This window comes from Sitophilus oryzae, unplaced genomic scaffold (assembly GCF_002938485.1).
Source record: "Sitophilus oryzae breed Bouriz unplaced genomic scaffold, Soryzae_2.0 scaffold_1974_pilon_pilon, whole genome shotgun sequence".
Taxonomy (NCBI): domain Eukaryota; kingdom Metazoa; phylum Arthropoda; class Insecta; order Coleoptera; family Curculionidae; genus Sitophilus; species Sitophilus oryzae.
This window is the reverse complement of record NW_022146695.1, coordinates 1,465,163-1,488,475: the sequence shown is the minus strand read 5'-3', so window position 1 is coordinate 1,488,475 and position 23,313 is coordinate 1,465,163. Positions and strand designations below refer to the sequence as shown.

General features: G+C 31.6%; 2 protein-coding genes across 4 annotated transcripts in view; one reads left to right on the top strand and one right to left on the bottom strand.

Annotated features, from left to right (window-relative positions):
• Nucleotides 1–23,313, bottom strand: part of LOC115883641 (disks large 1 tumor suppressor protein) — a 1,010,644-nt gene that overhangs the window by 888,231 nt on the left and 99,100 nt on the right. The gene's annotated exons all lie outside the window — the stretch shown is intronic.
• LOC115883644 (skin secretory protein xP2-like) lies at nucleotides 7,745–21,142 on the top strand. Of its 2 annotated transcripts, none has more exons than XM_030902033.1 (2): nucleotides 7,745–7,823; nucleotides 20,005–21,142. In XM_030902033.1, exons 1-2 carry the CDS (start codon nucleotides 7,815–7,817, stop codon nucleotides 21,052–21,054), a joined length of 1,059 nt encoding a protein of 352 aa, XP_030757893.1. In that variant the 5' UTR covers nucleotides 7,745–7,814; the 3' UTR covers nucleotides 21,055–21,142. The 2 variants fall into 2 exon arrangements, 1 of the variants encoding a protein (XP_030757893.1); XR_004050418.1 differs by lacking the exon at nucleotides 7,745–7,823 and adding an exon at nucleotides 15,111–15,239 and having other exon boundaries at nucleotides 20,005–20,140.

The following is a 23,313-nucleotide window of genomic DNA, read 5'->3' as shown; positions in this document are numbered from 1 at the left end:
ATTTTCTATTTTTGAACGAAAAAGTGTCGTGGTTTCTTGTTTCTCTGTTACTAAAATTAACCACTGTTTAGTTTTACTGATTATTGATAAATCACGTGAATATATATTATACATTATTAAAATGATAATTTTATTACTGACAAACATTTTTGGAAATCGAAAACGAAAGTGAGGTAAAATATAAAGAAAAGAACATCAATAAATTAGTTGTTTTAAGCTGTTTACTCTATATTCCTTGCTCCGGTTTCATGAATATAAAACATACAAGAATATGAAAGAAAAAATAGCAAAACATTTCTCAGTGAGTGTTATTTGACACTTTAATAGGGTATTTTAAATCATTTTTTTTTTAATTCAAAGACATGAGTTTACCAGACAGAATGTTGCTACATTAAGAATCAAATTTTGAATTACTTTTTACATATTTTCACAAATTTTTCGAAACTTTTAAGAAACAGTTATGCCACACATTTACAGATTTGAACAGGAGACCGAAGAAAAATGTTACCAGCAAACGGTTTTTTTCTCTTTTTTTTTTGTTCCCAATGGAATACATTTTTTTGTTTTATTTGTGTTATAATAAATAAATAAAAATGTTTTAATTATTTTGACCACAAGTTTTGATTGGCGTTGTTGACAAGTGACTAGTTCGACATTTCTACACAGATAGCGCTAAATCGAAACATTTTAGAAACAAGGTTTCCATTTATTATCGATTCATTTTCGAAATACCAATTTCTCTATTTTTAGATACAAATATGATATAATGTAGATGATTTTTGTCCGACTCCATGTCGATTTTATAAAATAACGAATTAAAATCCCGCCATGTTGGCTAGTGATAGCGTTTTTAATTAAAAATATATGTTTTTATCGGCTGTTAAACTTCTAAACTCATAAGAACGCGTTCTACTTACATTGATTTATATATTTTTATTTTCAGAACCATGCTATAGAAATAAAAATAAAAATCTATATTTCAAACAAAAATATTATTTTGTAGCAACAATAGTGATATATAGAAGGGGCATTAAAAATATGAAAGTACGTTATTAAATTAAACGATGAATTTGCTTTTGCCAGACATTTTTTGTGCGATAAAACCTAAAAAGAAAGATTTTAAGACAAAAAATTATGGCGGACGTCGACATTGTTGACGGTTTTTCATTTTGAAATCCACACACAGACATAGACTGTTTTAGTTTGGTATTTTGTTTCTTCACAGTTAGAAACCGTGGCTGCTGTAAACGGAAACATCTTGAACACAAATTGCAGAAAATGTTTCGAAACATTTCCTCTAAAAGTTTTGATTCCGCAGCATCGAAACATTTTAGGAAACGGCTAGTGCTACCACATTGGAAACACATGTAATAAAGCCAAATAAAATACACAGGTTTGAAAAATGTTTCCTATTTATGGCATACCGTTTCCATTTTGTGTCAAGAAACAGGCACAATTATTAGAAACATTACCTAAAATGTGTCCAAAAAATGCTACTTGGGAAGACTGAAAACCGTTTAGAGAACCGACTGAATTTTTAAACTATATTAGTAGAAATTTTATATTATATTTGTAGAAAGCTTTATTAAGAATGTAATAACAGAAACTTTAAGCCCGTTTTTCTCCTTGCACTTCAAAATCAGTGCCGATAAAGTGAAATTCTTTCTTCATTTCGGGTAAAAATATACTCTCCAGGAGAATTCCGATTTCTAGATGAGGCATTTTAATTAAATCCAGGCCTCGATCCGAAGTAGAATTCAAATTATACTTTTAAAACGTTTAATTTCCGAAATAGGATGACATTTCCATAACATTTTCCAAAAAAACGATTTAGGGGGAGGGCACAGAACATCAGATTTAATAACGCAGTAAATTTATTAAAACGGTAATATTTGATATTAAATTGTGCAACGAAAGAAATTGTCATTCTAGAACTGAATACTCTGAGATAAATTAAAAACATTTCTACAGGTAGAGCAGGTCAACAGAAAGAATAATACAAAAGACTGACCAACAAATCGTTGCTTGTGGACCGCGCTTAATAGTTCTGATCTGACAGGCTATACAACGCATAATAGTCCAGGAGGCAGTGACGATTTTCGGTACTGATTTTCCCAGTCAGCAAATACCGATAGAATTATTTAGTGATGAGCCAAACCGTGATTTTCTGTTCACAGGCTTACCTGTGACAGCGACTTTGTATTATCTGTGACTCTTAACTGTGACTGCGACTTTATGATTATGAATCCGAAAGCACAATCACGGCTAAAATATAAGATACGATACGAATGATACGATTCTGTTGTTGTTGTTATACTAATTTTTATTTGTCCTTTATCCAAGGCCGCTGAAATAGAAAACACTAAACAGTGGGTTAAAGGTATATTAAAAAATAAAAATAAAACAATTTTTTTAATTAAAGAAACCAACGGGAAAAGAATAAAATATGCAATATGCTCATAACCATAACGAACGAAACTTAACAACACGAGATAAGTAATACATTAAACAACAAATATTTTTCTTTGTATTAAAATAAACGAAATATATAAAAATGAAGTTTCTAAAAAAAAACAAACAGTATATAGGTAAAACTTTATGTTTGGCTTTAAAAAAACCTGCTAAACTAAAAAAGAACCAAACCGATTCGTAGTGATAAAAAATAGTAATAAAATATAAAATACATAAAAAATTAAATCACTTCTAACAGTCACTGTCTTTAGATCACTTTGTCAGATATCTATCCTATGAGACGTACGTCGTGACTCGTGACTGTGAACTGAGTCACGACCGGCGCCATCAGCAGCTGCGTTCGCGACAAGCGACGAGCCACGTCCCGCTCTGTGAAGTATTTTCTCGTTACCAGAGAAATCACAATTAACTGTAATCGTCACGCTTTAGCAAGTCACCGTTTATTTTCAAATCAGTCACAGGCCGTGACTGTGATTATAGAATATCAGTGACAAAGTCACAGTTACCGATATTTCACTCATCACTAGAATTATTCAGTATGTTATTCTAAGCAAAGGTGCCCGGTGGCGTAGAGGTACAGGCTCTCGTCTACCAATCTGAAGGTAGTGGGTTCGATTCCCGCACCCGGCATTTCATCAGCCGACTATTTTTATTAAAATAACAATAGTTTGAGTACCTAGGTCGACTCAGCCTTCAATGAGTACTTGGGATTCACAATCCTGAGGTAATAATAGGCGGTTGAAGCGTAGTACTAGCCACATTACCTTCCTTGTATACCGAACGGCTCTAGTATGGCAAGCTGTACCTTCCTACTCCCAAGGCGATCAACGCTATGTACGGGAGCTATTATTATTATATTCTAAGCAAATTTCATATGTATGTAGGGGAGGGGTTTCCCATGGATTGAGGCAGAATATGTGTTAAAAAAAGTACAAATATACTGCACTTTTTTCCAGAGACAAAAACAGTTCTATTAGTGAAAGCTGTAAGAATAGGATATTACCTATTTAGACATATTTGTCTGGCAGGTGAAAGTTGAATAAAAATTGTAAAAACCATTGCCCTTATTTTCGTTGTCCTAAAAATTTGTCAGATGATAGTTTATATTATAATTACAGCTAATAAAAAAGTAGTCTGGCTAATCTCAAATCTGTGAGAATAGGTTATTACCTATTTAGACATAAAAAATGTCTATACCTATGTGGCGGATTCATCTCTCCAAAAAAAAATCCTTTATGGGTATTTCGCCACTGCACTGCAAAAAAATCTATAAAATAAAATAGTTATTTTTTGTAAACACTTCTGCGTTAAACCTAAACGGACACTGCTTGTCAGAAGTTATGTTTACATTTATAAAAATTTGCCTAACTAAGAAAAAAATGTTTAACGTTTCGGAAAGTTTATCTCTTTCCGTCGTCGGAAACAAAAAATACAAAGAATAAAGAAAAAACTATTTAAAATATTTAAATTCCACTATTCGAGAACACTTTACTTTTTTAAAACAGATACGTCTACAAGAAACCGTTGACGTCTGTTAAAATGACATATATCAAGTTAAACTTCAAAATTAACAATTACTACCTGATAACAATTACTTAGTAAGGTAAAACTAAGCATTCTAATAACCTATAATAGTAAGTCTAGGGCTCTTTGTTTTTTGTTAAGTCTAGGGCAATCTGTCGGCACCACATTGATTTCACCTATTTATTTTTCATTTTATTGATTTTATGGAAAGCACTGTTCATTAAAATGTTGTATCCTATCTTATAGGGCTTGTTTCTCTCTACAATTTCCTGTCTCACAATGTACCGTTTGTGTCGGGGAAGGGATCATAATTTCATAGTTGTCGATTTTCGAAAAAAATCAGTACATGTATATTATTTCGTATATTTTATATTTTATTGATTTTATGGAAAGCACTGTTTATTAAAATGTTGTATCCTATGTTATAGGGCTTGTTTCTCTCTACAATTTCCTGTCTCACAATGTACTGTTTGTGTCGGGGAAGGGATCATAGTTTCATAGTTGTCGATTTTCGAAAGAAATCAGTACATGTATATTATTTCTTATATTTTTCATTTTATTGATTTTATGGAAAGCACTGTTCATTAAAATGTTGTATCCTATGTTATAGGGCTTGTTTCTCTCTACAATTTCCTGTCTCACAATGTACTGTTTGTGTCGGGGAAGGGATCATAGTTTCATATAGTTGTCGATTTTCGAAAGAAATCAGTACATGTATATTATTTCGTATATTTTTCATTTTATTGATACTATGGAAAGTACTGTTCATTAAAATGTTGTATCCTATGTTATAGGGCTTGTTTCTCTCTACAATTTCCTGTCTCACAATGTTCCGTGTTTGTGTCGGGGAAGGGATTATAGTTTCATAGTTGTCGATTTTCGAAAGAAATCAGTACATGTATGTTATTTCGTATTTTTTTCATTTTATTGATTTTATGGAAAGCACTGTTCATTAAAATGTTGTATCCTATGTTATAGGGCTTGTTTCTCTCTACAATTTCCTGTTTCACAATGTACCGTTTGTGTCCGGGAAGGGTTCATAGTTTCATAGTTGTCGATTTTCGAAAGAAATCAGTACATGTGTATTATTTCCGAATTTTAGTTTATTGTTTTTATGTATTTCATATAAAATGGGTCAGTTTTTTTCTTTAGGGTACTATTTTTGTTACTAAATGTTTGTGGTTTTGTTTGTTTTATTTATTTAATAAATGTTTTTATACTTTAATTAGAATAGTTCTTTTACATTTCCAATTACATATTGCTCGTTTGTCGCAGAATATAAATTCTTTAAATTTTTGAGATTAAGATTAAAATATATAATTGATTTAAATATAAAAAAGGCGCAGCAAAGAATGCTGCACGTAGGCGCCAGATGCCCCAGGAACGGGCCTGCTGCTTCCCAGGTGGAAACCAACTTAAAGCGGAACTCAAGAACCTGGAAGACTCCATTCTTAACTTGGAATGGGAATCCCCCAACAGTCTAAGACACTCAAAGAAATTTAAACTCAGAACTTACGACCGAGAAAAATCAAAGATTTCCTTTGATTTAATTAAGAACAATACTCGGATTGTCACGGGGTTTTTAACAGGACTCTGTCTCAACGAACACCTCAGTAGGCTGAAGCTGAGGAACAACGGCGAATGCAGATTCTGGGGGGAAACACCAGAACACCTTATCACTGAGTGCGCCGAGACGACGCACAGTGCTTCGTCCCATGGACAAAAATCGAAAAAAAATTTAAAATTTACTAATATCTGAATATGTAATTTTATACTTATAGCAATGTTCAACCATCCTGTATATTATTTTTCATAAACAGCGTTTTTTGTTAGCAAATATTTTCACTAAAAATAAATTTTGCGATCATTATCTTATCAGTGAAAAGAATAACATTCATAGTAGTTCTGTATATTATGGAGTTAAACGGTACGTACTTAATTGAAAGCCACTATGGATATTGTTAACCAAGGTATGTACTTTAAATTGATTTCTAAACAAGTTCGTGATTGTTTAGTTTTTATTTATTTTTTAAGATGATTCTTAAATGGGTATAAAAATTACGTTTATACGTTTTCAAACTTCAAAAAGGCATTTAAAAAAAAACATATCAAAACATATCGTATTTATTGAATATTTTTGTTGTCATATTCATACACTTTTAATTTTTGTATAGTTCACCTGCGTCTGCTTGCGACGAACTTTATTTTATAATATTTTTCAGATGGAGTAAAATTGATAAGCAATGCCGATCTGGTTAATACTTGGCTTGGTCATAAGGACAAGAACTCAAAATTATTTGTATTTCAAAAAATGTGTTCTTTATTAGATATTGATGAACATTCCAGTCAAATGAGACCATTTGTGCCTGAAAAAGCCCACTATTTTGGAGCGAAACGTCGCATAAAAAAGTTTCCATCTTTCAATTTATTATAAAACCTGATACCCAAGAAAACGAAAAAATAATATATTGATATGGTCTATTAAAGAGGTAACTATTAACATCCGAACCCCTCATACCAACAAAAAGAACAGTAACAACGCGAAAAAGTAACATATTAGAAAAAACATGTACCGAAATATCTTATATGTGAGGATATTTCAACTACCTGTGATTTGGATACTATAAATTTTTGGAAGATTCTGTCAGCAGTGATTCTTCTGAATCAGAGTAGTTACGATCTATGCATTTTGTTGTCCTAAAGTAAATTTATAGTATCTTAAGTTTTTTTTTAATTAAATATAGCATTAATGTTTCTTTTCATTAAAGAAAAACATTTTTATCTTATATTGGCTTATATTGTAGGAATCATGTTCTAATGTTATTCCAATTCTTTTTTTATCACAGGGATTTATTTAATACTTACACCGTTTTCATACTATAAATTATTATTTCCTTAGATGGAACACAGCTCCCACATTTTTATTATTTATAAGATTTTTTTTCATAAACGTGGGACTAAGAACATCATCATTTAGTATAATGAGAGTACTCATCATTTGTGTCAAATAAACCTAGTTTGAATAAATTACCTACAATTAAAGAGAAGTTTTGCATTTTTGTCCTCTAGAGCCATATGTTCGAAGCACTGTGCGACGACCGTTCGTGCCATGAACTTTGGTACGGCTGATGTCGATGATGGAAAGCTGGCCTCTGTAGAGCCGTCTCAGATACCGGCTTTTGTTAAAACCCTAAGTCTGTATGATGAGTTATAACTCTTCTCAATAGATCTGTAAGGTCGCGGTGATTAACTCTCCTCCTAAATATTCTACATTATACATCAAATGATACCTTCCATTTCAAGCACGGGAAAATAAGGATTAGTGATTTCAAAAATCTGTCAAATTTTTGCATCGGCAAATTTTCAGCCAGAATGACTCCTCCACTTGGGATGTGCCAGACTGTTATCTCCATTACTAAAATGATTCACCTTAATAAATGTCAAATATTTATGACTGGAAAAATAAGTGGACGTAAATTTTAGCCAGACACAAATGATCATTTTATGTCACTATCCAAACAAGTTATTTCATATTCACCGACTGGGAAAATAAATACAAAAAAAATCACTGCCTTCTGGACTATAAACTATCTCTGATTGCTAGAGACCACCAGGAATCGGATATACGCATCGAATATATTTCACATTAATGCGTTTTTATCTGAATTTAAAATTATTTCACCAAAAATTTTGTAACTGGCGAGAAAGTTTTGAGATTTGGCCCGGAGAGGTGTGTCCGATTATAAAAACCATCGCTATCTGATCACCGGTATCAGTTCATCTTCTTGATTTCATTACTAAGTTTAATTCATTCCATCATGTTGGGCGTAAGTACAGAAATACATCGACAATTCATAGTACCTAGAAAACATTCATAGTACCCTAGAAAATAACGAAACATCATTATGTTAGGAAAAGGGATTTAATAATAATTTATTGCATGTTTTTTAAATCGTTTTATTAATTATCTATACTAATATACAGTGTCCGGCAATAGTGCGTCGGGCATCTGTAGCTCCTAGAATAAAAAACTTGAGAATTTTGTTTAAGTGAAAACTTAAAGTATGTACTAGGATGTATTTCCGGAAAATATTTTAACTTCTATAGGGTGGCTCAAAAAAGTGTGAGTGGATCCGGATGATTTTTTTAAATGGAACACCCGGTATATTATTGCATTTTTGACTTCCTTTCAGATCACTTTACATAATCCTAAGACATCAGTAAATCTATTTCGATAGTTTCAGAGATATTAAAAAATAAATCATAAATATATATTTTTCAACCCTTCTTAAAAAAAACTGTTCTGAAATCAAAACTATATTAGATATATACTTTAGATGGCCTGTTCTTACTTTGCTATAAATATGGTAATCGTAAATCATACAGGATGTTCAATATTTTACGCCAAACTTTCAGAAATATAAAATAATTTTTCTTCGTTTTTTTAAATGGAACACCCTCTATATTATTTTTTTGTTTGATGGAGAATTAAAAAATGAACATTTTTTGTATTTAAAGTATTTCAAAATTTTTAGTAGTTTTCCGGACACACGCAGTATTATTTCATATGGCGCTTTCAATGGTAAAATACGAGAGAAAAATCATTGGGTGGCTTTGATAAAAATTTACTGTGGAAAATGCCATATGAAATACAAAACCGGGAATATCTGCGAAACCATTAAAATTTTTGAAACGCACTAAATGCAAAAAATGTTCATTTTTTAATTCTCCATCTATTGAAAAAATAATATAGAGGGTGTTCCATTTAAAAAAATAAAGTAAAATTATTTTATATTTTAGAAAGTTTAGCGTAGAATTTTGAACATCCGGTATGATTTACGATTTTCATATTTATAGGAAAGTAAGTACATACCATCTAAAGTAAATATCTAATATAGTTTTGATTTCAGGACAGTTCTTGTATTATTAATAATTTTTTTTAAGAATGGCAGAAAAATATATAATTTTTATTTATTTATTAATATCTCAGAAATGATCAAAATATATTATTACTCATGTCTTAGGATTATGTAAAGTGATCTGAAAGGAAGCCAAAAATGCAATAATATACAGGGTGTTCCATTTAAAAAAAATCATCCCGATCCACTCACACTTTTTTGAGCCACCCTATAGAAGTTAAAATATTTTCCTGAAATACATCCTAGTACATACTTTAGCTTTGCACCAAGTTTTTTATTCTAGGAGCTACAGATGCCCGACGCACTATTGCCGGACCCTGTATAAAATCCTTAAGTGACTGACATACTGATTAATCACGATCCTGCTCAAACCACTCAACGTAAGAAGCTCAATTTTGGCATACAGGTTGATTCTAGGGTGTAGAGGTTCGATAAGAAGAGATTTTTCGAAATTCCAATTCCAAGAGGGTGAAACTATCCCTCAAATATTAAATATTTTTTATTTAAAAACCGGTGAGTTTTTCGGAAAAACTCTTAAACACGTATATTTTATTTTGTTGTTTTACATATTTTAAGATATTTTATAAATTTATACAAGGTGTTTCATAAAATATGACCATTGAGTAATCACGATTCTGCTTAAACTGCTTCACGTTTAAAGCTGATTTTTGGCAAACGGATTGACTGTGGGGTGTAGAGGTTCGATAAGGAGGGGTTTCTCGAATTTCAAATTCCAAGAGGGTGAAAACGCCCCTCAAATATTACAATATTTGTTATCTAAAAAACGGTTAGTCTTTCGGGAAAACGCTTGAACAAGCATAATTTATTTGGTTTTTTTTTACATATTTTGAAATTTTTTAAAAAATCATACAGGGTGTTCCAAAAAGTTGGGTAATTTCTTAACCACGATTCTGCTTAAACTGTTTGACGTAAAAAGCTTATTTTTTGCAAACGGATTTTTCGAAACTACCCCTCAAATATTACCAAGTTATATAATAATATCGCCATATTGGTTTTTCCCATGCTGACATAAATCTAAGAAAATTTTATCCAGTTTGTATGTTAATGGAAATTCTTGCTTTGCTTTATCATCACCATTACAAATGATTAATTCGACGCGAACGAAGTCGTGGGTACACGCTATTTAAAAAATACATTTCTACAGGGTGTTTTAAAAAACATGTGCCATCTCTCGTGGGAAGATTCCTCAGAAAATGAGATTTATTTGTTATATCAACATAAGGTCCGATTCTACTTGTTTCGTATCTACTACGGGGGTTACCGTTTATAATAATTTCCATCCAAGTGCTTTTAGCGATTGTAATTACATTTTAAGGGTAAATGTTACTATAAGTTCTACGTATTTTAATGCTAAAAAATGTCATCAGATTCACCAGGGACGTACATATTATAGGCTAACATAGATTTTTTTTCTAAAAAGCGTGTGTTTACACACGCTTTCAGGAAAAAAAACTTTTTTCTCTTGTTAGCGCAATAATTCTGTTGACCGTTTTTTGCTGATTAAAGCTCCATTCAGAATCTCGCAATTAGTGGAATAAATTGGTGGTTTCAATTACACTTTATACATTTAAGTTTACGTATCATTCACAATGTAAAAAAACACAATTAAAATTAATAGAATATCCTAGCAACAGCTTGCCGTAATCTGTAGAAGAGAAAGCCTAATATTTAGCTTATAAAACAATAAACTTTTGATTTCTGACATTTATCTCTTGACAGATGATAATCAAAGGCCAAAATGGCATTCCACGCAAATTTTGAAGTATAATTAGTGGAAAAGTTGAAAGTTAAGTTTTTCCACTAACTAAAAATTCCGACCACTAATTTTGATGTTCCAAATACTTACATTCAAATTAGAGAAACAAACTTCTGCGCTAATTGAAACCACTAATTTATTTCACTAATTTTGAGCTTCTGAATGAAGCTTAATAGTCATCTTTTGATATTTTGCCAATTTCAATCTCCTTGATGGAATAAACGCAATTTTATTAATCTGCCTCTGTGCAAAATTTTTAATATTTAGGTATTTTTCAACTTCCCTTTTTTATGAATAATATACAGTGTGGCGCACCTCATTCGCCTCGGTTGATTATACGAAAACGGAAAGATGTAGAAACAAAATATTTTATGGGTATATGTGGGGAGGCAATGTGCGCAATTTAAAATTATTTTGAAATATACAGGGTGTCTCAGAACTAAGATTCATACCAAAGTTATATTTTTTCTTATGGAACACCCGGTATTTTATTTCATTTTTGGATTCTTGGGTCCAAAAAAAGGCATTTATTATAAGGGTTAAATATGCTTAAAATCATTGGTTTTTGAGATATTTAAAAATATTTAAATATGCATGCTACAGGAGAATTGATTATCAACACCCTGTACATTACTTTTCAGAATTAATTCTTGTGCTGAGTTTAAAGGTAAAGAAATAAACTTTACTGAAAAATGTTATTGTTTTCTTAAATTTATACAGGGGTACCAAAAATTAGTGACCTATTTTACGGATTTATTTTACATAAAAACTTTGTTATTTCAAATGCTACACCCTGTATTTTTTTAAATAAATCGAAGCAGAATCAAATGCTCTTTCAAACTATATTAGGGTTTCCTATATCTATCTATCTCAGATTTTGAATAAAAAACAATTTTTAAATAAAATGGCAATCAAGATGGCTGGTATCGCCATGGAAATTTTCTAGTGACAGTTAGTAACTATTTTCAAAATCGACATTAGTGTATGGTCATTATTATTTAAACAGTTTACTAAAATTTACCCACAATAAGTAAGTATTCTTTATTTTATGAAATAAAGCCATATCTGGTGGAACAAATGGATATGTTACTAGTGATTTTGTTTTGTGAGGAAAATTATTTCTTGGCCTCAAGAGCTAATGCTCAAAGATATCAAAATAGGAATCTTCCTGATAAGCGTTCCTTTGAAAAATTACTTGTCCTATTTGCCCTTTAACTATTAGGCAGAAACCTGTCGCTGGAAGTGAAGAAATTGAATTTGTCGTAATTAACTCTTTTATAAAAAATTCATATATCTACAAGTTATCGTAAAATAAAACAAAGAACTACTTCTTTCTTTTTCTTTATAGAATAATAAATACATATTAATAAATATTATTTATTAAACTATTGTAGGTCAATTAAATAAAAGTAAATTGGTATAGATTTAAATAAAGTCTATAAACTAATGTCGATTTTGAAAATAGTTACTAACTGTCACTAGAAAATTGCTATGGCGATACCAGCCATCTTGATTGCCATTTTATTTAAAAATCGCTTTTTACTCAAAATCTGAGATAGATAGGTATAGGAAACCCTAATATAGTTTGAAAGAGCATTTGAATCTGCTTCAATTTATTTAAAAAAATACAGGATGTTGCATTTGAAATAACAAAGTCTTTATGTAAAATAAATCCTTAAAATAAATAACTAATTTTTGGTACCCCTATATAAATTTAAGGAAGTAATAACATTTTTCGGTAAAGTTTATTTCTTTGCCTTTAAACTCAGCACAAGAATTAATTCTGAAAAGTAATGTACAGGGTATTAATAATCAATTCTCCTGTAGCATGCATATTTAAATATTTTTAAATATCTTAAAAACCAATGATTTTAAACATATTAAACCCTTATAATAAATGTCTTTTTTTGGGCCCAAGAATCCAAAAATTAAATAAAATACCGGGTGTTCCATAAGAAAAAATATAACTTTGGTATGGATCTTAGTTCTGAGATACCCTGTATATTTCAAAATAATTTTAAATTGTGCACATTGACTCCCCACATATACCCATAAAATATTTTGTTTCTACATCTTTCTATTTTCGTATAATCAACCGAGACGAATGAGGTGCGCCACCCTGTATATATTTTTAATTATTGCTGTATATTATCAATGTTTATATTGTGCGTATTTAAAAAAAAACCTCAACCTTTGACACGACAAATACCTTTAAAGGTAACAATATAAATATGAAAAATAATTATTCTAAATAAAACATTCGGTTATGATTTTCGCTGTGTGTATGTGCCCATTAACCTGTAGAACATTATAAAATTTAGACCTATTTAGCAGTGACCAAACGTAAGTGTGAACTAACACAGTTAGGGATCTTTATTTAAAGTTATTGTTTTAAACAAACTAATATACATTTATTTATTATAATTATTAAAATTTTTTGAACAGAATATAATATACAGGGTGGTCTCAATTGTATTCGGGCAACTTTGATAGTATATTCTGTTGAACCTTTGACGCAAAAACATTTCAACTTTCTTGTTTCATTTTAATAACTATCTAGCCTAAAAGACTTTTTTGCGTAAAAAAGGCGGAAATGTATATTTTTTAACGGGTAATATTATACAGGTTCACACGAAAAATTATTACTGTTCAAACCAGTTATAAAATATGTAGGTGGCGCCCCCTACAAATAGGAGTTATATCGACATCGAAATCAAATTCCCCATGTCAAGAAACTCCCAGATAATAATTTTCATTCTAATATCAACATTAATTCAGAAATTATTTGGAAATAATCGAAATCAAAATGAAATTTCTACACCTTGTATCTCCGAAAGGAAACATTTTTGGACATACATTTATACTAACTTTTCTCCTTATTTTTATCTGCAGAATATGCTGCCGAAATTTTCCGAATACAATTCGGACCACCCTGTATATCAAAAATTAACGATATAACTAAAAGTAAAATAGGAATATAACAAGGATAGTTAATGTCGTTTTTAAAACACTTTTACGTTAAGACTTAAAAAGAAACCTGTATACAAAATAATTATTACAAAAAAAAGGTTATTTTTGAACTTTGGAATAAAATCTTTTAAACTGTCCAAACTTTTCTAAGCACTCTTAGTCATTATATTCATATTTTAGCTTCAAAACCTAGATATTAAAATGCATAAAACCATGTCAATGTTATTGTTTAATTCAAAAGGTATAGAAGCATAAAAATGTAGACAAATTTTCTAAAATTTCTATGTTTTTGTTCTAAAAATATTTTTAATTTATGTAGGATTCAAAATCTTATTAAAAAAATCTCTTGAAATTCAACTACAAAAAATAGCTTGCTATACGGGTGCGTCTAAAAAATTACTCACCTCTATATGGCTTTTTAATCTTTTTAGGTAAAAGAACGAGATTTAGTATATTAGTATATGGGGACATATATTAAGATTGATTGGTGTATTCAATTGTTTTCGGTCACTTCCTGTTTCACCGGAAATGACTACAACTTTTGATTTTTAAATGGCACCCTCAGTATTTCTTGACTTTATTCGATAGAAAATAACATTCTAAATAGAATGACATATCATATACCAACTTTTGACATTTTTGCTGAAAACAAAATTGAATTTTAAATTTCAATCTAGAGGGCCATGACTGTGTTAAAAACACTAATTTTTAATCAAAAACCTTGGAAAAATGGATTTGATCGTCTAATGTTTTTCGTGTCTTGTCCTGGCCTGTTAAAAGATGCCCAATTCCAAAGGATCGTATTTTTAATCATATCTCAATTTTCTCAAATGGAACAAAGGTGACTTATTAGCATATTTGGAAAAAGCATTATTTTAAGAATAATTTGGTACCACACACTTGGTATTTCGAGTCAAATTGTCGTTAAAACTTCAAAAAAACCATATCAAAAGTTGACTTATGATATGCCATTCTATTGAGTGTCATTTTCTATCGAATAAAGTAAAAAATACCGAGGGTGTCATTTAAAAATCAAAAGTTGTAGTCATTTCCGGAGCAGGAAGTGACCAAAAACAATTGAATACATCAATCAATCTTAATTTATGTCATATACTAACAAACCAAATCTCGTTTTTTTATCTGCAAAAGTAAAAAAAAATATAGGGGTGAGCCACTTTTGAGGCGCACCCTGTATTTTTTCCTTAAAATACATGGTAATGACCTTTAAAAATTTATTATTGTTTAAAATTACTTTATGGTAAAAAAAAGGTACATACATATTCCAAAAAACATATCTGTTTTTAATTAAATTGAAAAATTAATTTTTCAATTTAATTAAAAATTTTAATAACAATGAGAAAAAAAAACGATAATTCTGAATATGTTTAAAACGAGCGGCTGTACGTCATAAGGTGGAAAACTTGTATAACCAGTCGAAATTTAAATTTCAAAGAGAGCGTCTAGGCTGAAAGTAACAAACGTTTGCTGTACGAATCTGTACCTCCGGCATCATTTTAGCTGTTTTTAGTCAGAACTGCGACAATTTAGTGCAATCAGAAAGTTTTCTCTGCTATAAGGTAAAATTTATGTATATTTTTATTTATGTCACAGCGATACAGAAATTTACATTTTTTTTATAACAATGTAGTAAAATAGTTGGTACAATACTATTTTATAAATAAACAATAATATCGCGCCAAGCATCATTTTAACTGTTAGTGAGAACTGTACTTACTGCAATCAGACAATTTTCTCTGCTATAAGTTACAATTTACGAGAATTCTTTTTTAATTTTTTATTTAATCTTTATCGGAAAATGTGATACTTCTACAGCATAAAATATGACGTCAATCAAAATAAATAATAATCTGAATCACTGAATGAAATCGCAATTGTATTACCATAGAAACGACTTTTGATTTATAGGACTTTAAAAATTCAAGCAGATTTTCATGTTTTTTTTTGTAATTTTCTCTAAAACGGTATGGAAATTTGGAAAAGTATAAGCGGCATTAACCACTTTAAAACAAGCAAACATTTTTATGAGTTGTGAAGACTTGATGATTTTTATGATTTGTAAAGACAATCCGAGGACATACTGTATGTCAGATAAAATACAGGGTGTCTCAGAAATAAGTACAGATATTTTAACTGGTACTATATTTCGACCCCAGAAACTATATATATATTTCGCAAAAAAAAACTGAAAATTTGGAATTCTTTGAAAAAAAATTTGGAAAATTTTTTAGTGTTTGGTTAAACAGTTTAAGTTTAAAAAAATATGGCAACATAGGTAGCAGATTAAATTTACAAGAAAAAAAAACAGAAAAGATCCAGTGGTTCAAATTTTAAACAAAAAAATCATTTTTTCTCTGTTATTTTGGACTTATTTGAAAAACGGTAAAGAGAAAATATATTTCTTTTATCGAGATCTACCACCCCTTAAAATATCTCTACTTATTTCTGGGACAACTTGTATATGTACAGGGTGGTCGAAATTAGTCTGTTTAACAGAGAAAACCTATTTCCTGACTAGATACAGCAAAACCGACATAGATGTCATGAGCTTGATTTCTGAGATACGTTTAATGGCGTAAACCGCCTGTTGATATTTTCACTGCCAACTGAGATACGGGGTCTTTTTGATTTTTTTGCCATTTTGAAAATTGCCCATAACTTTTTCATTTCGCGGAATAATAAAATTCTGTAAAAACGTTCTTAAGGCACTTTTTTAGGCATAATCCAGTGGCGTAGTCAGTTTTTTTTATACTTGCTCTTTATGTCAGAAATAATAAAAAATATAATTTTTTAAATGGAAATCGTAGTTGGCCATGAACTTAAAAAAATGCTGGCGTTTAACCCTTTCCAACGATATAAAGTTATGGGTTTTTATTTCTAAGAATGAGAGAATGTTTATGACATCTTCCCATTTGGGAACATAAGAACTGTCCAAATACTGGCTCCCTTTTTAATTTTACAGCAGTCGTAAATAGGTTTTTTAAATGTCTGGGTATGCTGAATATACATACCAAATTCTGAACAATTTTGAACAAGCCGATTTTAACTAACTTAAGAAAAACTGCATCTATTTTTAAATTGAAACTGGACAAGGTAACAATGGCATCCAGGCAAATGTCAACATACCTTATGTTGTCAACCTATGATTTTATCATTGTCAAATGCAATTTGTTGTGCTGTCTATACTACTACGTCATAGTGCCTACGGTTAGCGTCCCGAAAATGCATTTTGAAATTTAAATTTTGTTCGAATTAGGTGAAGGCCTAGCGTAGAGAAAATACAGTTTAACATTCACAAAATCATAGGTTGACAACTTAAGATATGTTGGAATTTGCTTGGTTTTGCATTGTTGCCAGTTTTAATTTAAAAATAGATGCAGTTTTTCTTAAATTAGCTAAAATCGGCTTTTTAAAAATTGTTCAATTTTGGCACGTGTATTCAGCATACGCTGGCCTTTAAAAAACCTATTTACGGCCTTGCTGTAAAATCAGAAGTGGAGACAATATTGTCTATATTTTCCAACAACAATACACCACCCAATATAATATACCGGGTGCATCTCGAAAGTGGCTCACACCTATAACTTTTTTGTTTTTTCAGATAAAAAACGAGATTTGGTATGTCAGTATATTACATAAATTAGGATTGATTGACGTATTTTTTACTTTATTCGATAGAAAATGACATTCTGAATGAAATGACATATCATATGTCAACTTTTGACATTCTCGCTTAATAAAAATTCGTATTTTAAATTTCAATCTAGAGTGCAATGGTTATGTTAAAAGCACTAATTAATTAATTGCTGATTTGATAGTATGTATTTAGTGTCTTGTCCTGGCCGGTAAAAAAATACCCAAATCGTATTTTTAGTCATATCTCAATTTTTTCAAATGGCTCATTAGCATATTTGGGAAAAGCATTTTTTTACGAATAATTTGATACCACACACTTGGTATTTCGAGTCAAATTTTCGTTACGAACCGCAAGTTATAATTTCAAATAAACCATATGCGAAAATGTCAACAGTTGACATATGATATGTCATTCTTTTCAGAGTGTTATTTTCTATAGAATAAAGTAAAAAAATACTTACGGTGCCATAAAAATTAAAAGATGTAGTAATTTCCGGTGAAACAGGAAGTATCGAAAACAACTGAATACGTCAATCAGTCCTAATTTATGTCATGTACTAAAATACCAAATCTCGTTTTTTTAACTGTAAAAATAAAAAAGTTATAGGGGTGAGTCACTTTTGAGACGCACCCGGTATAGAGGCCATACTATTTACCATTTTTCCATTTAATAGTTTCAATTTCAAATAATTTAGATGCAAAAATATTCCTGAACAACTCAAAACGAATTTTATTTTTCCAAATGGCAACCGCAATCTGACATAGTATTTTCACATAAATTGCGTACATGATTTTCAAATCGATTCATTTTAAAATTATAAAAACACGCCACAAAACTGAGAAACTTTTTTATTACAAAACTGACAGCTTTCAAAAGCAAATTAGGGTTTTTCTTAGTTACCATGGCAACCGAATTACCAAGCCAACCAAACTTTCTACGCTTTGCTCGTGTCTTGCCTAAAATCAAAAAAATATAACTTTAAAATGATTCTAAACACAATTTGGTGTGAAATATTCATAACGAATAGCCACGCAAGGTTAAATTAAATCTTGCATTTTTGTCTCGCTCATGAATATTTTTAGAAAAATTTTCCATTATTGTTTTTGACTAGGGATAATTTTCAAAATATTCATAAGCTCGAAAAAAATTCCGGAAATAATTTATCCCCTTGTGATATTACTAGTGAAAAGTATATCAAACGATATTGAATAGTACAGGGTTGCTAAAAACAAGTTAAACAAAATTTTACACCAATCTTTTTTAGAAAATATTGTTACGGATTCCGTGGGTCCACTAATTTAAACTCACGATAAAATACTTAACGAATTTATTTTCTCACTTTATACACAATTACTAACTTATAACACACAACAAACTAACTATTTATAAGATTCCTTCACCAAATTGTCCGATTTTCAATTTCCACGCGGTATATTCAAATTTCAAAAACTGTCTCAGTTGTCGATGGCTCCGGCTTATATACTCTATTGACTGCTTCTCGAAATTTCCCCAATTCTCGGAAAGCGTACTTCTTCATACCAGACAAATCCATTGTCTGATTCCCTTACTTCTCGACTTGACTAAAAGATGGCGCCTGAAAAAGTCTTTTAATTTCTGGCGGATACGCCATTTTTCTTGACACGTTGCGGTTGTGCACGCAACCAGTAATACATTTTAGCCCTTGACCTTGACAATATGCTGGCAATGATAGCGCACATTTTAAAAATATTTTCATAGATACAGGAATATATACAGGAAGATTAAAATATATTTTTACACTACATTGTAGTTTTTTAAACAGGAAACGGAACCCTTTATATTTTTTACCTAGTAGATTTGCCATACACTGTTGCATAATTATCATAAATTGTAATTATTAATTTGCCAATTTTAAAAAACACTCTGTATAAGTTATGACATGCTATTTTTGGGACTGTAATTTTAGGGCCATTCCATTGAGAAAAATGTACAGGGTGAGTCTTAAATAAGTGCAAATATTTTAAAAGTTGTATATTGCGACCCCAGAAAAACACGTATATGAGTTTTTTTGAAAAAAAATATTTTAAAATATAAATTTTTTTTTTATTTTTTTTCGGAAATTTCGTCAGTTTTTAATTAAAAAACATAATAAAAGAGATAAAAAGATATACTATGTCAACATAGGTAGTAGGTTACATTTACAAGAAAGAAAACCCAGAGAAGATCCAGTGCTTCTCAAAATTTAACCAAATTACAAAATTTAAATTTCAAAGTAATATAATTCGGTTATTTTGGACGTATTTGAAAAACGGTAAAGAGAAAAAATATTTCTTTTATAGAAATCTATCAGTCCGGAAAATATTTGCACTTATTCAAGACTCACCCTGTATAGGATTCCATTTCAAAAACTACATATATCCTAGAAGATGTCACAAACTTGACAAAAAAATTGACAAAAAACGACAAATGTCGATATCCACAACAATCCCAGTTACAAATATCCAATTATGGGTATTATCCACATTATTATTATTATTATTACAAGTACATTGTAAACATTACATTGAAAACAATACATTGTAGATGTTAATAAAGCACGAACCGTGCAAGAAAAAATCCTAGTCATCGTCTGTTATGTCAAACTGAGGTTTAAATCTTTGTGGCTTTGATATATTTTCCTAATTACTAATAGCAATCCTACTTTCCAGGTACTCTTCGGCGTGCTGTCCGTTGCCGCCCTCGGCTCCTGCGGCATCTTCCACGGCGAGCTCAGCCCCCCGGCCGCCGGCCTGCCCTTCAGCTCGGGCTACGCCCCCTCCGCCCCCAGCGTGCCCCTCGGCGCCGACCTGAGCCCCCATGGCGGAGCTGGTGCTCAGTCTTTCGCTTCGGCGGGATCGTATCCTGGCAGTTTTGGAGGATCTAGTCTCGCTTCCAGCGGCTCTTTTGCGTCTAGCGGACCGTCTGGATTCAATGCTGGACCCGCTCCAGCCTTCGCCGGCCATGGACCAGTTGTTAGCGGATCATTTTCAGTCGGAAGCCCAATTTCTTCCGGTCCTGGATTAGGTGGATTCAGCTCAGCCAACGCCGGAGCCTCTAGTTTCGCTTCTGGTGGTTTTGGATCGAGCCTGGCTAACGCCGGTGCATCCAGTATCGCTTCTGGACCAATTGGATTCGCCGGAGCTAACGCTGGAGCTCAAAGTTTCGCTTCTGGGCCAATTGGATTCTCTGGAGCCAACGCTGGAGCTCAAAGTTTCGCATCGGGAGGACATTTAGCATCGCACGGTTCTGAACCTGGTACAGTAGATCACGGAACCACCTACGACCACAGATTCGAACGCGTTCCTGTTCCACAACCCGTCGCAGTTCCAGTAACAGTCGACCGTCCCTATGAAGTTCGTGTTCCAGTACCCAGACCCGTCGAAGTACCTCGTGCAGTTCATGTAGATGTTCCCACTCCAGTCCATGTCGAAGTAAAACGCCCAGTACCAGTTCCAGTGCCCCGTGAAGTTCCTGTTCCAGTCAAAACACCTGTTTACGTCAAGGTGCCTCATCCAGTTCACGTGAACATTCCCAAACCATACCCAGTGGTGATTGCCAAGCCTTACCCAGTCCATGTGCCAGTGAAGGTAGCCGTTAAAGTGCCCGTGCCCGTAGGTTTACACACCACCGCACCTATTGGTGTCCATGCGCATAGCGGTTACGTCACTCTGAAGCAGCATGGTGGATGGCAACCACACGGATGGCAACCCAGTTGGTAAAACGCCCATTGATGAGCTATCATTTTTGTCCATTCTAGTCTGATTTTAATTTTAGTTGATTTTTGTTAGCTTATTTTGATGAAATAAACTACTTTTATTTTTTTATTATTGTTTCTATTTCATCATTTTATTTACCCAAATTTAGAGTTTCTATATAAATTATTTTCCCCTATAAAATAAAATTTTAGGCAAACGAAAAATTTGGGCCCAGAAAAAAAATGTATTGTCTATTCTCTATCGATTTTCTTTTGTTCCTCAGTTGCTCCGCTTTTGTAACGCTCTTATTATTAGCTCCCTTGTTCTATAACAAAAAATGGGACAGCACCCCCACTCGACGAATGACTTTTCTTTCTTATCTAGGATCTTCAAGATTTTAATCAGAAATTTTTAGAACGTAGTCCACCTCTACAAAGAAAAATCGTGAAATTAGAACGCTCCTACTAGTGAGCCAAAAATAATATTTTATTTTAATTCTTACTGAATTAATATAAGCTTAAACCAGGACGATAGGTTACGCTAACAATAAATACAGTCATGTCTCCTATCCCTTTTGGGACATTAAATTAACAAGAATTAAAATGCAGTACTTCCCTCTACCTTTTATAGAAAACAACCATGAAATACAGTAGAGATTTTGAGTAATAATATAAAATGAAAAGGTACACTCATCTCTAACTACTCTAATAATGTATTTACATCATTAATGTCACATATAATAAATTTACAAAAAAACAGTTTCTTCGACATCGCCTGGCTGTCTGATGTCTAAAGTTGGCAACTGAACTGTGTGTTCTTTTCTGCCTTATTATTTCTTCTACATAATAGTGGATTGTTGTTATATCCGCCTGGAAAAATGTAACGTTAAGGCTTTGAAGGCTTACAGCCTTCTTACAGCTTACAGGAAAACATATTCCTTGTTTCGGTCCTACTGTTCAGTACTTCTACTGAAATTCAGTCCATTTAGCTCGTCTGATGATGGGATATAGGCCCCGAAACCGGTAACGAAAGGGTGGTTGGTTTCCCTAACGACAAACGAACACAACTTTTTATTATTTTCAGTTTTTCATGACTTTTGATTAATTAAATCACTTTGTTTAATAGTAACAACGTTTTATAATGATAGAGAAAGAGTGGGGGATAATTATACCCTTCACACCTACTTCTAGTAAAGCTACGCCCTTGACGTTATTAAACATAACTTCTTTGGAAGTTTTGTCAGCAACCACCTGCATCTACCTATCTTCCGGAGTTTTAAAAACAATTAAGAAGTTCCGCATAGCGTAAAGTGTACTACGTAAAGTTGGCACTTTATGAAAAGGGAATTTTCTTGCTTTGATTTATCGTTTAGCAAAGTTATAAACTGTAATATTCGTACAGTGTGTCTAAATACTTGATAAATAAATAGCATATTATTGAAGAAATAACTACTACAGTTAATTCTAAGAGAATTTCGATAAGTGATTAAATTATACAAAAACGGGAAGACGTAGAAACAAAATATTTTATGGGTATATGTGGGAAGGTAAGTTGCATAAATTAAAATTATTGTGTGTCAAAACTAAGATTAAAAAATATTTTTGTTAAACAATATTTGTTTTGTGGTCCTTGTTGCAATCTTTTATACCGGGTGCGTCTCAAAAGTGGCTCACCCCTATAACTTTTTTTTAGATAACAAAACGAGATTTGGTATGATAATATATGACATAAATTAGGATTGATTGACGTATTCAATTGTTTTCGGTCATTTTCTGTTTCACCGGAAATGATTACAACTTTTGATTTTTAAATGACACCCTCAGTATATTTTTACTTTATTCGATAGAAAGTAACACACTGAATAGAATGACATATAATATGCCAACTTTTGACATTTTCTGGCTGCGTTAAAAACACTAATTTTTAATTAAGGAACCTCGGAAAAATAGATTTGACCGTCTAATGTTTTTCGTGTCTTGTCCTTGCCGGTTAAAAGATGCCTAAATCGTATTTTTTATAATATCTCAATTTTTTCAAATGGAACAAGGGTGGCCCATTAGCATATTTGGAAAAATATTTTTTTACGAATAATTCGGTACCACACACTTGGTATTTCCAGTCAAATTGTCGTTATGAACCGCGTGTTACAATTTCAAATAAACAGTATGCGAAAATGTCAAAAGTTGACATATGATATGTCATTCTATTCAAAGTGTCATATTCAATCGAATAAGGTAAAGAAATACCGAGGGTGTTATTTAAAAATCAAAAGTTGTAGTCATT